This window comes from Lynx canadensis, chromosome F1 (assembly GCF_007474595.2).
Source record: "Lynx canadensis isolate LIC74 chromosome F1, mLynCan4.pri.v2, whole genome shotgun sequence".
NCBI classification, from domain to species: Eukaryota; Metazoa; Chordata; class Mammalia; order Carnivora; family Felidae; genus Lynx; species Lynx canadensis.
The window spans coordinates 63399810-63412242 of record NC_044319.2 but is presented as its reverse complement, the minus strand read 5'-3'; the positions used below and the strand labels follow the sequence as shown (position 1 = coordinate 63412242).

Sequence of the window (12433 nt, the reverse complement as noted above, 5' to 3'; positions counted from 1 at the left end):
ATTCTGCTTTTGCCCTAGGGGATCTTTTAGTGACTCAGAGTACAGTATGTTAGTGTCCCTGGGGTACAAGAGAGTCGAGATCAGTGTTTTTAAACCCCTGGTTTTCGTTGCAATGGGTAGAAAATCAGGTTAGTGGGTTATTACCCACAAAACCAGAAATTAGGGGTGCCCGGCTGGCTCAGTCGGTGGAGAGTGTGACTCTTGGTCTTAGGGTCGTGGGTTCAAGCCCCACATTGGGCATAGAGGTTCTTAAAAAAACAACAAAACAGGAATTTAGTAGGATGCGGCATACAGAACGTAGCACACACACGCTAATGGTAAATATCGCTTATTCTTTCGTGAACTTTCGCTATAAATATACTGACAAACAACTGAGACGTCGTGGTCTAGATCCCAGAGTATTTTCTTAGGGTACTGGTTCTCTGACAGATGTGACTTCTCAGCGGGGGTCCCGTGAGCCACTGTGTCTGAGGAATCACGTGTAGTGCGCCCCCGTTGTGGAGCTTCGCGCTGTACGTCAATAAGTTGTTTCAGAAGTCTTGCAGCTAAACGGCCACCAAATTCACTTGACCATAGAAGTTTTCTCGTGCAGTAACTTTCAGCATTCTGAGGGACTAGTTTGTGGAGGGACACCCTTGGGGAAACACTGATTTGGTGGTGGTGTCACGAGGGAAAGTTACATCTCTTCAGTCTGGAGGCTTCTGTATGTAGGGGCCGAGGATGCCTTTCCTGTCCCCGGGAGAAGGGGATGGTGGGTGCCATGTCGCACGGGCTTTGAGAAAGGTGGAGGTGGGTAGGGTGTGAGAGAAGCGCTTTCCCCCTTGACCCGGGCTGAGGGCGGTTGCCCTCCATGAGGTGGGGCTCCTGTGTCAGAAAGGACAGTAGCCAGGACCCTGATTGCTGAAATCCTTTCTTGCTTGCTTTCTTCTCCTTCTTTTTTTTTTTTTTTTTTCCTTTTTTCTGCAGATGTGGGACCTCGGGAAAGGTCTGAAGATCCCCCAGCTGTACCAGTCTGGAGTGGCTGTCTTGGTTCTTACTGTGTTGTCCTCTGTAGGGCTGGCAGCCATGTGAAGAGTGAAGTTGCCAGCATTGTCTTCCCATAAATGATTCACTGACCTGTCTTCCTGTTGGTGACTCTCTTCTCCAGCCGAGGCGCAGTTCTCCTGATTTCCTCAGACCCTTTGTGCTCGCACATCCCCTTGGAGCTCAGTAGCAGTAGATACCTTATGGAGCCATGGCAGTGGGAAAGGGCCCAGTTTCCCCTCGTTTCTAAAGATGGAATGACTCAAAAATTCCCTTTTCCTGCCCCCAGCCTACAGCCTACTCCGGGCCTGGGAGCCCTCATTCTCTGTCCATATTGGGCCTTGATTTGTGCTGACGGTCAGCTTTTGGCTCCTTCTTCCTGAGACAGTGGAAACAATGCCAGCTCTGTGGCCTCTGCCACGGGGACCGGGAGTGGGGCTGTGGGCACCACCGCCTGTGGGTTGCTAGCTTAAAGGACAGTTCTGTTCACTGGTCAGAGCCCAGGGTCTTCAGCGCCCACACAGCATGACCGAAAGCAGAGGGGTGGGGGTGGTGGGGAATTAGCCTGTCCCAGCTAGAGGGAGATAAAGAGAGTCAGTTGACTCTTGAAGCAGGTGCTCTGGGGGGGAGATACACAGCTCTTGATGCAAAAGGAAGACCCAGAAAGTTATCGCTGAACCTGTGAAGGGTTATTTTTCCCCCCTGCATTTCTGGAAAAACGAGCCTCTTTGCTAATCCAAGTTCGTAGGGCATCTTTTTCTGAAACTGAATTAAAAAAATCGTTTTGTCTTTGACTCTCCTTGAAATCGAGAGAAACCCAGAGAACGGCGGTCGGGGAGGAGCCAGTTTCCTCCCCACTCCCTCTGCTCTCAGGCGTTCACATCCTCCAATCTGACCTTTCACAGGAGGGAAACCGCTCGTCCCTCTGCCACTGACCACTGGAACAGTCTTTAGGGAATCAAATGCAAGTAGCCAGAGATCGAATATCATACAGAAGCCTCAGAGACGGAAGGAGCAAGAGAAAGGAAGCTTAGCATGTGGAAGCTTGGCGTTACCACAGGCTCCAGAATCCCGCTGAGAACTGCTTATAAACCTCCTGGTGCAGTTCAACACACTGTGAGCCAGGAAGGGAGCCAGAGCCCCAGAGGTGGCAGCTGAGGGATCATGAGCTGGGTACATAGACTGGGAGAGAAAGGGGGGCAGAGACGAGACAGGAGGGATTATTCAAGACCCGGCAGAAATTTATAATTTAATGGGAAGACTTGCTGCTTTGAAAATCTATATTGGGTCCCTAACTCCCTTGGTGGGAGTGCTGTTTTGATATTCTTTGGAAACTCGGGGGTAACATCTGTCTTGTCTGTCTGACTTGTTGGCCAACTGGTTAATGCTGTGGGTTGGAGAGGAGGAACAGGGACTGTGTAACTGGTGGCCGTTGGGCAGGAAGACCTCGCTTAAGCCAAGACCGCGGGGACCTGCTGCCACAAGAGTCTTCCTCCCGGCCCCAAGGGGTCTTTGGCTTTCCACGCGGATTGCTTCTCCCTTTTTGTGCAAGTAGCCCTGAAGAGTCTTTGTAGCCTTCCTCCGCTTAAACCCTATGTCCTTTGTCCTTGTCCTTGGAGTGAGGGACAAATGTCCATGAGGGAAGGTTTTGGCATCAGAACCGGGAAAGGTTCGGCAAGGGCATTGCATTGAACAGTCAGCACCAGGACGATGCAGAACAGGAGAATGGTAAACAGGTGTTAGAAGCCGGGAAGCGGATCTTAACTTTTTTGGTGGCTTCTTAACCATTTGACTGGTTGGGGTTGGGGTCCAGTGGTCATCAAATTTGTTATTCTGCCCTCAATTCCTACTTACCATCTCTCTTTGTTTTTTAGGGTGTTTTTTTTTCCCCCTCTGTCTTCTAATCACTTTTGTATCTTCAGTTTTCAAACTATGGGTGTACGTTTGCTTGAGTTTCACTTTTATAGCTCTCTCTAGTTTGTCTTCCTGGTGTGTTCACCATCCTCAGGTGTGAAGTCTTACACAAGGGTAGTGTCTTCTGCCCGTGTCTGGCTTTCCTTACCTTTTCTTCCCCATCTTCTCCAGACACACGCATGCAGCCTCTACTCAACGCCTATACTTCTGACCCAGAAGTTGTAGTAGGAATGCTCGGGGTGAAAAATGAGGGGTGGCAGTGAGGGACTGGTGGTTTGAGATTTCTTTTGCTACGATTCAGACCAACTTACTCTTGGTCACTTTTGAAGTATAAGTGACTCAACCTGTGTAAAAACGTATTCCACCTCAAGCCCCTGTCATGTTCTTATTCCTATTCTGTTTCCTCCAACCCTCCTCCTACTAACAGGTTACTGGGGGCAACCATAACAGGAAGAAAACATCCAAGTCAGTAAAAGATTCAACAAATGATGTTTATTTTCCAAACATACCTTTATTCCCACCCTGAAATTTCCCCGTTCTATATCCCTCACCAGGGGTCTTGCTTCCTTCACTCAGTCTCCAGACAGGTTTTCTCAGTGGGGTCCCTGGGTGTCTCCGGAGTTCCAGGTTTGTACGTCTGGACCTCAGCTAAATTAGGACCTGCCCAATGCTCCAGCACGCGCGGGCTCCCAGGTGGGCTCTTGGGAGAGATGGCTGGGCTTTGGGGGCCTGGAGTGTGACCTGCAGAGGGGTGTGAGCTTTGGGGTTGGTCTGGGGAACTGAGGTTTACAGCTGGGGAGTTGGGGATTATGGTGGGACTTGGTGCTTGTTGTACGGTCTTTGTGATCCACTTCCCGAGTTTCCTCTGACTGTCTGGGTCCTGAGGCTGTCAGGTAGAATGCAAGAGTGATGTTTCTGGTCAGGCCTAGATCGTTCCTGGTCCTTAGAATCCTTAGAATTCTAGCTCCCTTTCTCCCCGTACCATGGATAAAAGGTCAGATCAGGTCATTTTACACGGGGGAGGGGGTGGGGAGGGCGTAAAATGTCATTAGCTCCTCTCCTTAGGTGTCAGAAGACGGGGACTAGACAGGCTAAGACAGAGCTGGTTAGAGGCTCCCCCTGCTGGGATAGTGATGCCGTAACAAGAGGCATTTTTGAGGTTGAAAAGAAGCGGGGGAATAGGATTTGAGGTTGGGTGGGAGGAATAGATACCTTGCCGAAGATTTCAGGACGCAGCCCGTTGGAGGCCTTGAGTAAATCCGGATTTTTCTGTATCCACTTGGTGAGGGAGGCAGCACCAGCCACTGTACGGGAGGTCAGGGTCACCCGGGCGGGGGGCACCTTCAGAGGCATTTGCCAGGTGCCCATGAAGGATCCCCAAGGACTTGCCTAAAAGGAAGACGACGCGGTCCTGCGGCAGGGTCCCCACTCCCAGTACCGCACCTGTTGGCAGGTCTGTTGTCTCCCTTCCACCCTGTACCCTCGGGAGGCGTGGCGACGAAATCAGGCCGAGACACAGCCTCCCCACCCTCGCTTTACCCCCTTTCTCATTTAGGCCACTCTTATTTTTTTCAGCATATTAACTCTGAGGGCCTAAATTAAATCCTGTGTCCTTGGGCTAAGTCTGGCAGAGTGCCCACTGCATAAGTATCATCACGTGAAGGTGTTCATCAGTGTAAGGAATTCTGGGTGCTCACTCTGTCGTGTTGGATAAACTGGCAGTTTGGGGGTGGTCGTGTTGCAGTGGTGAATTAGATGGAATTTTAATTTCCAGATAGTGGCTGTGCTAGATTGCAAACCTCCAGTCTCGGTCACCCCAGTTCTGTGCCTCAGTTCTTTACCTTTCCAGTAGGGATGAAGATCAGTATCTCACCTTGGAACGGGGCACCGAGGGCAGCAGATGGCCACGATCATTGGCGATAAACTGAGTGTAGCCTTCGTGGGAAGAAATTCTCTAGGGTAGAAGCGAGGAGAGAAGCGTTTGTGAAAATGGAGTGGAAAAGAGAGAAGGTGTCCTAGGGGCTTGAGGTAAGGGCTGAGGGAGAGGAGGGTCTTAGACTTTAGAACAGGCTAAAGGAGTTCGGTGCCAGTCAGTGACAGAGAACATGGGGTAAAGAATCAGAAACCGGCCTTGCAGGAGCCCTGCCCATGAATACCTCTTTTGTTGGCTTGGCGGGAGACCAGTTCTGCAGATACTTGGGTGAGAAAGCTTTTTCATACTGTGGAGAGAAAGACGAGAATCTCTGTGAGGCTCAAAGGCCCCATGCCCAGGAAATGATAACTAGGTGAGTCCTTGAGAGCGGAGGACCAAAGACCTGAAGGCTTTAACTCACTGTAGAAGGGATGTACTCTTGGTGTGCATGTGTGCTGTTCAACATGGGCCACTAGCCACATGTGGCTAGTGGACACCTGAAACGTGACTAGTCTGAATGGAGGTGCTTTGGAAATAGAAAATACAATGAAGACAGTACAAAAAAGAGAATGCAGACATTTAAAGTATTGATTAAACATTAAAATAATATTTTGGACTTACTAAGTGTATCATTAAAATTAATTTTATTTCGGGGGCACCTGGGTGGCTCAGGCAGTTGAGAATCCTACTCTTGATTTCAGCTCAGGTGATGATCTCCTGGTTCGTGGGGTCGAGCCCTACATTCGTCTCTGTGCTGAGAGTGCGGAGCCTGCTTGGGATCCTCTCTCTGCCCCTCTCTGCCCCTCCCCTGGTCACGTGCGCGCGCGCACACACGTACTCTCTCTCAAAATAAAATAAACTTAATTTGATTTCTTTTTAATTTTTTTCATGTAGCTACTAGAAAATTTTCAGTTACGTTGCGACTCGCATTATCTTTTTACTGGGGACCCCTGGTCTAGAACAGGGGTCAGCAAACTGGCCCGTGGGCCAAACCCATCCTCCAGTCTGTCTTGGGATGACCTGAGAAAGCTAAGAATGTTTTTTATAGATGAATATCTGCGATTGATATGATAAAAGGTAACACTAGCTTTGTATCCCAATTAACTAAAATGTTTTCTCACCCCATAAGAATTCCATTTTTTTCGGGGCTCCTGGATGGCTTCGTCAGTTAAGCACCCGACTCTTGGTTTCGGCTCAGATCATGATCTTGCAAGTTTGTGAGTTCCAGCCCCATATTGGGCTCTGTGCTGACAGTGCGGAGCCTGCTTGGGATTTTCTCTCTCTCCCTCCCTTCCTCCTTCTCTCCCTCTCTCCCTCTCTCCCTCTCTCCCTCCCCCACCCCACTGGTGCTGCCTCAGTCTCTCTCGAACTTAAATAAACACGATCTATTAAAAAAATCGTTTTTTCATTAGTATCACCAAAAAAATGCAGTTACTATATTTTTAATCTTGTCAAAATTTTATGGAAAAATATTTTGCTGATGTAAGTACCCACATAATATCTTTGATTGTGTCTCTTGGCCCTAAAAATAAAATATTTATCCCTTTGCCCTTTACAGAAAAAAAGACTTGCTGACCTCTTGTTTAGATCCTACAAACTTAACCCTGAAATACCTTTTGCTCGTCATTGGGCCCTCTACCCTGAGGAGCTAAGGAGGTGAAAAATAGTCTCACCCCACTTTCAGCTGTCCATTCAGTAATCAGAATCCCATGGGAGGGTCAGTCCAAACTTGGAGTCTGGAAGGCAAGATGAAATGTTAGAGATGGGAAAAGAGCTTACCTGGTTTGCACTGTAGTTGGTGGCCATGATCCTGCCACTTTTCGCTGTTTACCTTTGTTGCCTGGCAACTGCAGAAGGCTGACCTTCCGGGACTGCCTACTTCCGGTCCCTTCTACTTGTTCTTCGCTTTCTCGGATGACACTGCTCCAACCTTTCCCGTGACACTTAGGTTCATTTTCGTTTTAGGGATGTGAGAGACAGAGTAAATAAACATGAAAAAATTAGCTAAATAGCAGCCCTCTCTCTTCTTTAAAAAAACTTTTTTTTGAAGTTTGTTTTGAGAGAGAGTGAGCAGGGGAGCGGCAGAGAGGGGGAGAGAGGAAATCCCAATTAGGCTTTGCACTATCAGCACGGAGCCCGACATGGGGCTTGAACCCCTTGAACCATGAGATCGTGACCTGAGCCGAAACTAAGAGCTGGGTATTTAATCGACCGAGCAACCCAGGCACCACCCTCCCTTCTAAACTCGTGTAGACTCATTTGTATTGTGAAGATAATAGGGCCTCCCTTTACAGGGTAAATGAGATAAAGTGCAAAGTGTCTAAACAGTGTCATTGCATAGGAGGTACTCAGTACGAGGGCAACTGTTTATAGGTCCCCTGCTTCATTTTCTCAGAGGAATAATGTTTTAAAACGCGACTTAGATTTATCCCCAGAAGGAAAAAGCATCTCTTGTCCTTTGTCCTTAAATGGCTCCTGTCTCCTCCATCACTTCAGAATCTCAGGGCTTAAGAACACAGATACTTGGTGTCGGCAGGGATGGGGTAGGATCAGGAGCTGGTGGTGGGAGATCGGGCAGGGATGGTGAGAAAACCATGGTGTGGAAGGCACCAGATTTGGGGAATTAAGTGGTGGTGCCAGGGCACAAACCTAATGTTTGTGGGACGGGGCAAGCCCTCTGAGACTCCTGTAAAATGGCATCAGCATATCCATTTACTGGGTTGTCAGAATTCATGAGAAAGTGGCACTGCCACATAAGTTGTAAAGTCTGTTTATACATGAGATGTTAAGATGAAAAAAGTCAGTTGTTCAAAGAAATGATGGAGAACCAAGACAGCGTCATAAGGGAGAGTCGTCAGTCCCTTCTCCCTTCCTCTCCCCCCACCCCCACCCAAGTCACCACCCCAACCAACACACCGGGTATAAGAACACTCCTGCGCTTCTGGAATTGGAGGTACAAAGAGCCTTAGTTCTGTAGGCTCTGGCAGTTAACCCCGGGATAACCTGAAGTCTGGAAAGGACGTGTGTGCTCATTCCCTGCGGTCCTCAGCACCCTAGGGCGATACCGTTAAGAACCAAGGACTGTGCTCTAGGGTATCCTTCGTGGTCCTGAAAACACAGTGACAGTTAAGCAACTGCATTTCTCATGGAACTTCTGCCTTCAGCTGGTTCGCTCTTCTGATAGAGTTGTAATTATCTGATGACCGCATTCTTGTTTTTAAGAATTAACTAGTTGTTGTTTAATGGGAGAAGTAATGTACTGGGGGTGGGGGGAGTTCCAGTTTTACAGAAGGATGTCAAGTCTCCACCTGACTTCAACCCCCCAGTCTTGCTCCTCAGAGGCAATTACTGTTACTATTGCTGTCGTAACTACTTGACCATTTAGGTTATTTCCAGCCTTTTGCTGTTATAGACATGCTTGCAATGAAAATCTATATATGCATATATATCTTTATGAATAGATATAGATAGACCTGTATGTATTCTTACGAACGTACGGGATTGATAGGATACGTTCCTAAACGTGAATTGGGAAGTCAAAAGGCTTGTGCATTTAGAACGTTGAGTAGACAATGTCACGTTGCCAAAGATACTATGCCAGTTTGTACATCTCCTGGAAGTGCATGAGAGGGCTAGTCCTCCACTCTCTTTCTAACACTATTACTAATGTTTTTCTTGTTTTTGTCAATCTGACAATAACGAGCATAGTTACTATATACCAGCCACGGTTTTAATTGCTTTTTATTACATTTTCTTACTTGGCTCTCGTAACCACCCCAGCCAAGGAAACCGGGGCATACCCAGGAAGGAGTAGAGCCTGGATTTCATCCCAGGTATTCTGACTCTACAGCCATCAGTTTTAACCACTTCCACCATATTATGTCTTTTTTTTTTTTTTTTTTAATTTTTTTTTTTTTCAACGTTTATTTATTTTTGGGACAGAGAGAGACAGAGCATGAACGGGGGAGGGGCAGAGAGAGAGGGAGACACAGAATCGGAAACAGGCTCCAGGCTCCGAGCCATCAGCCCAGAGCCTGACGCGGGGCTCGAACTCACGGACCGCGAGATCGTGACCTGGCTGAAGTCGGACGCTTAACCGACTGCGCCACCCAGGCGCCCCTTATGTCTTAAAGTTGGAGGTAAACCGCGGTAAATCATTGGGGGCGCCTGGGTGGCTCAGTCGGTTGAGTGTCCAGCTCTTGGTTTCAGCTCAGATCATGATCTCACAGGTCAGGAGTTCAAGCCCTGCATCAGGGTCTGGGCTGAAAGAGTGGAGCCTGCTCAGGATTCTTTCTCTCTACCTCTGTCTCTGTCCCTCCCCTGCTCCTGCTTATTCTCTAATTAATAAACTTAAAAAAAAAGAACAAACCATGGCTTGCCATTGTTTTAACTTTGCATTTCTTCAATTATGATTTTTTCCCATATGTTTATTAGCCTTTTTATTTCTCATATTTTTTTTCCCTGAAAATAACCTTCTGTGTCTTTTGCCACTTGCAATTGGGCTGTTGATCATTTTTTATTAATCTTGAACTCTTTATATATTAAGGAAATTAGTTCTTTTGTCAAATATGCTGCAAACATTGCAAACATTTCCTGCCAGTGTGCTTGTCATTTAATTTTTTGTTGTGGGCTTTTTTTTTTTTTTTTTTTTGGCCATGGATGTGTTTTTAATATTTACATAGTCAAATTGATTACTCTTTCTGTGCTTCTGTATCTTAAGCTTTGAATGGCTTTTTGTAAATTTGAATGTTTAAAAAAATAATTCATAGTTCCATTTTTTATATTTAATTTTTTTAAAATTTATTTTGAGAGAGAGAGAGAGAGAGACCAAGTAGGGGAGGGGCAGAGAGAGAGGGAGAGAATCCCAAACAGTCTCCATGCTGTTAGCACAGAGCCCAGTGAGATCGTGACCTGAGCTGATACCAAGAGTCAGACACTTAACCAACTGAGCCACCCAGGTGCCCCTAGCTTTAAAGTCCTCCTGGAATTTATTCTGGTAACTAGACTGAGATCAGGCCCCACATGCCTAACTAGCTGTCTTGGAATCATTCATTGAATATACCATGGTTTCCTTGCTGACTTGAAATGCCACCTTTATTTTATTTCCTAATTTATTTAGGTCTATTTCTGGATCCTCTAACCTATTGTTCTTGGGGGAAGGGTAACCATTTTAGGTTGTCTCTTTAAAATCCAATCCGGGCTTGAACCCGTGTCAACTCTCCAGTTAGAATTTCACAAAGACTAGGAAATTGTAAATAATAACAGGCAATTTTCAAGCTTCTCATAAAATTGTACTGAAATTTTAGTCTTTCTTCAGATTGATCGGTTGACTTCCGGAACAGGAGATGGTCTTTCATTGGACCAGATTTAACTCTTTCAGAGCTGGAAGGCCCCATAAGGGTCCCAGTCACAAAATATGCCTCAAGATATTTTCATTGTTTGCTTCAGTTCTCTGATGCCTGAAATTAGACCTCAGGAAATCTTTCATTTGGATTCAGATCACCTGCTGTGGAGTTGCAAGTTTGCTTTGTATCTGTAGGTAATGTGTAAATTGTTTCTAGCTGAGGGTAACCACCAGCCTGGACCCTAGAGTCAAACTGCCTGGTTTAAATTCTGGTTTTGCCTGAACACGTGACCTTGGACAGTGACTCCATCTTTCTGCGTCTCAGTTCCCTTGTGGTGTGAACTGGGGAGAGTCTTCGTTTTGAGCGGTAGACACATCTTATATGCCCAGATAGCAGATGTTTGGGTCTTAAAGGGTTCTAGAATGCAGAAGGTAGAACGTGGTCATGAAGAGAGATTGCTTTTCCTCCATCTGTGTTTTTCCCTGGAGTGCTTTCTTCCTCTCTGAAAGCCAGCGTTCCCTCGTTGGCAGCCATCATCCTGAAATAACATAGGCTTTACCTTTCTTTTTAAAGTTTTGGGGCGCCTGGGTGGCGCAGTCGGTTGAGCGTCCGACTTCAGCTCAGGTCACGATCTCGCGGTCCGTGAGTTCGAGCCCCGCATCGGGCTCTGGGCTGATGGCTCAGAGCCTGGAGCCTGCTTCCGATTCTGTGTCTCCCTCTCTCTCTGCCCCTCCCCCGTTCATGCTCTGTCTCTCTCTGTCCCAAAAATAAATAAACGTTGAAAAAAAATTTAAAAAAAAATACGGAATAGCTTTCCCAAAACCAATGATCAGTTCTTGTATAGTTTTACAAACTACACTTTGTAGTTTGTACCTACACAAAAACTAGAAATAATAAATACAAACATGTATTTTATTCATCACTGTTATCTTTTACAATAATTATAGCAAGCTATACTACTTACTTTTAAGATTAAGAAATATATTTAGGAGGCACCTGGGTGGCTCAGTTGGTTGAGCATCTGTCTCTTGATTTAGGCTCAAATCATGATCCCAGCGTTGTGGGAATGAGCCCTGAGTCAGGCCCCATGCTTGAGCACGGAGCCTGCTTAAGATTCTCTCCCTCTCTCTCTCTCTCTTTCTCTCTCTCTCTTTTTCTCTTTCTCCCTCTCTCTCTTTCTCTCTCTCTCTCTCCTTCTCTCCCTCTTTCTCTCTCTTTCTCTCTCTCTTTTCTCTCTTTTTCTCTCTCTCTCTCTCTTTCTCTCTCTCTCCTTTTCTTTTCTCTCTCTCTTTCCCCTGCTTGCACTTTCAAGGAGAAAGGAAAAGAAAGAAGGAAGAAAAGAAAGAGGAAAGAAAGAAAAAATGAAAGGGAGGAACAAAGGAAGAAAGAAATACATTTTTGGGGTGCCAGGCAGGCTCAGTTGATGGAGCATGCGACTCTTGGTCTCAGGGTTGTAAGTCTGAGCCCCACGTTGTGTGTGAAGATTACTTAAAAATATTTTTTTTTTAAGAAACATTTTGAAAAGAAATGTAAAGTTTATTTTTGAGAGGGAGAGAGAGACACAGCATGCGAGTGGGAGTGGGGGGGGGGTGGCGCAGAGAGAGAGGGAGACACAGAATCCGAAGCAGGCTCCAGGCTCTGAGCTGTCAGCACAGAGCCCGACATGGGGCTCAAACCCACAAACCATGAGATCATGACCTGAGCCGAAGTCGGAAGCTTAACCAACTGAACCACTGAGGCGCCCCAAAAGAAATGTATTTTGAATATCATTACATAGTAGTGTATCAAGAGCCTCCATGCTTTTTTATCACTGCATAGTATTACACGGATGATGTATTACACTTTATCTAATCAGTGTCCTATTATGGAACATTTAGTTTGTTTCTTGCTATTACAACAATGCAGAGATGAATAACTTTGTACTTGTGTTGTTTTGCATCTCTGAGTATATTCGTGGGATGTGTTTATAGAAATGAAATATAAAGTCAAAGGGTATTGCGCTGTTTTCAAGGTTTTATTTGGAGGTACCCTCCCCATCAACGTGGGGCTTGAACCCACGATCCCGAGGTCAAGAGCCAGATGCCCCACTGACTGAGCCAGCCGGGTGCCCAGAGGGTGTTGCATCTTGATAGCCATTGCCAGATTGTCTTCCAAAGGGGTTACACCCCCTCCAGCAACGCGTCGGAGTTCTCAGGCAAATTTTGGAATCTTGATAGATTGATCACATCTCCCACGTTGT

At 46.5% G+C, this 12433-nt stretch overlaps 2 protein-coding genes across 5 annotated transcripts in view; one reads left to right on the top strand and one right to left on the bottom strand.

The window, feature by feature from the left end:
* The window catches only part of SDHC (succinate dehydrogenase complex subunit C), a 53477-nt gene that overhangs the window by 35140 nt on the left and 5904 nt on the right, over window positions 1-12433 (top strand). For 2 of the 3 annotated variants that reach the window (XM_030303377.1, XM_030303376.1), the window contains exon 6: window positions 967-1817. The exons of the other annotated variant lie outside the window; for it this stretch is intronic. In XM_030303377.1, coding sequence (XP_030159237.1) covers window positions 967-1071 — 105 coding nt within the window. In that variant the 3' untranslated portion in view covers window positions 1072-1817. Of the gene's footprint in view, window positions 1-966; window positions 1818-12433 lie in introns of those variants that run through there. 3 annotated transcript variants of the gene reach the window in all.
* Window positions 3408-12433, bottom strand: part of CFAP126 (cilia and flagella associated protein 126) — a 27986-nt gene continuing 18960 nt past the window's right edge. For both annotated transcript variants that reach the window (XM_030303375.1, XM_030303373.2), the window contains exons 2-6: window positions 6629-6792; window positions 5094-5156; window positions 4811-4891; window positions 4150-4326; window positions 3408-3823 (exon numbers count right to left, since the gene is read on the bottom strand). In XM_030303375.1, the coding sequence (XP_030159235.1) occupies window positions 3506-3823; window positions 4150-4326; window positions 4811-4891; window positions 5094-5156; window positions 6629-6655 (666 nt within the window). In that variant the 5' untranslated portion in view covers window positions 6656-6792 and the 3' untranslated portion in view covers window positions 3408-3505. The remainder of the gene's footprint in view (window positions 3824-4149; window positions 4327-4810; window positions 4892-5093; window positions 5157-6628; window positions 6793-12433) is intronic.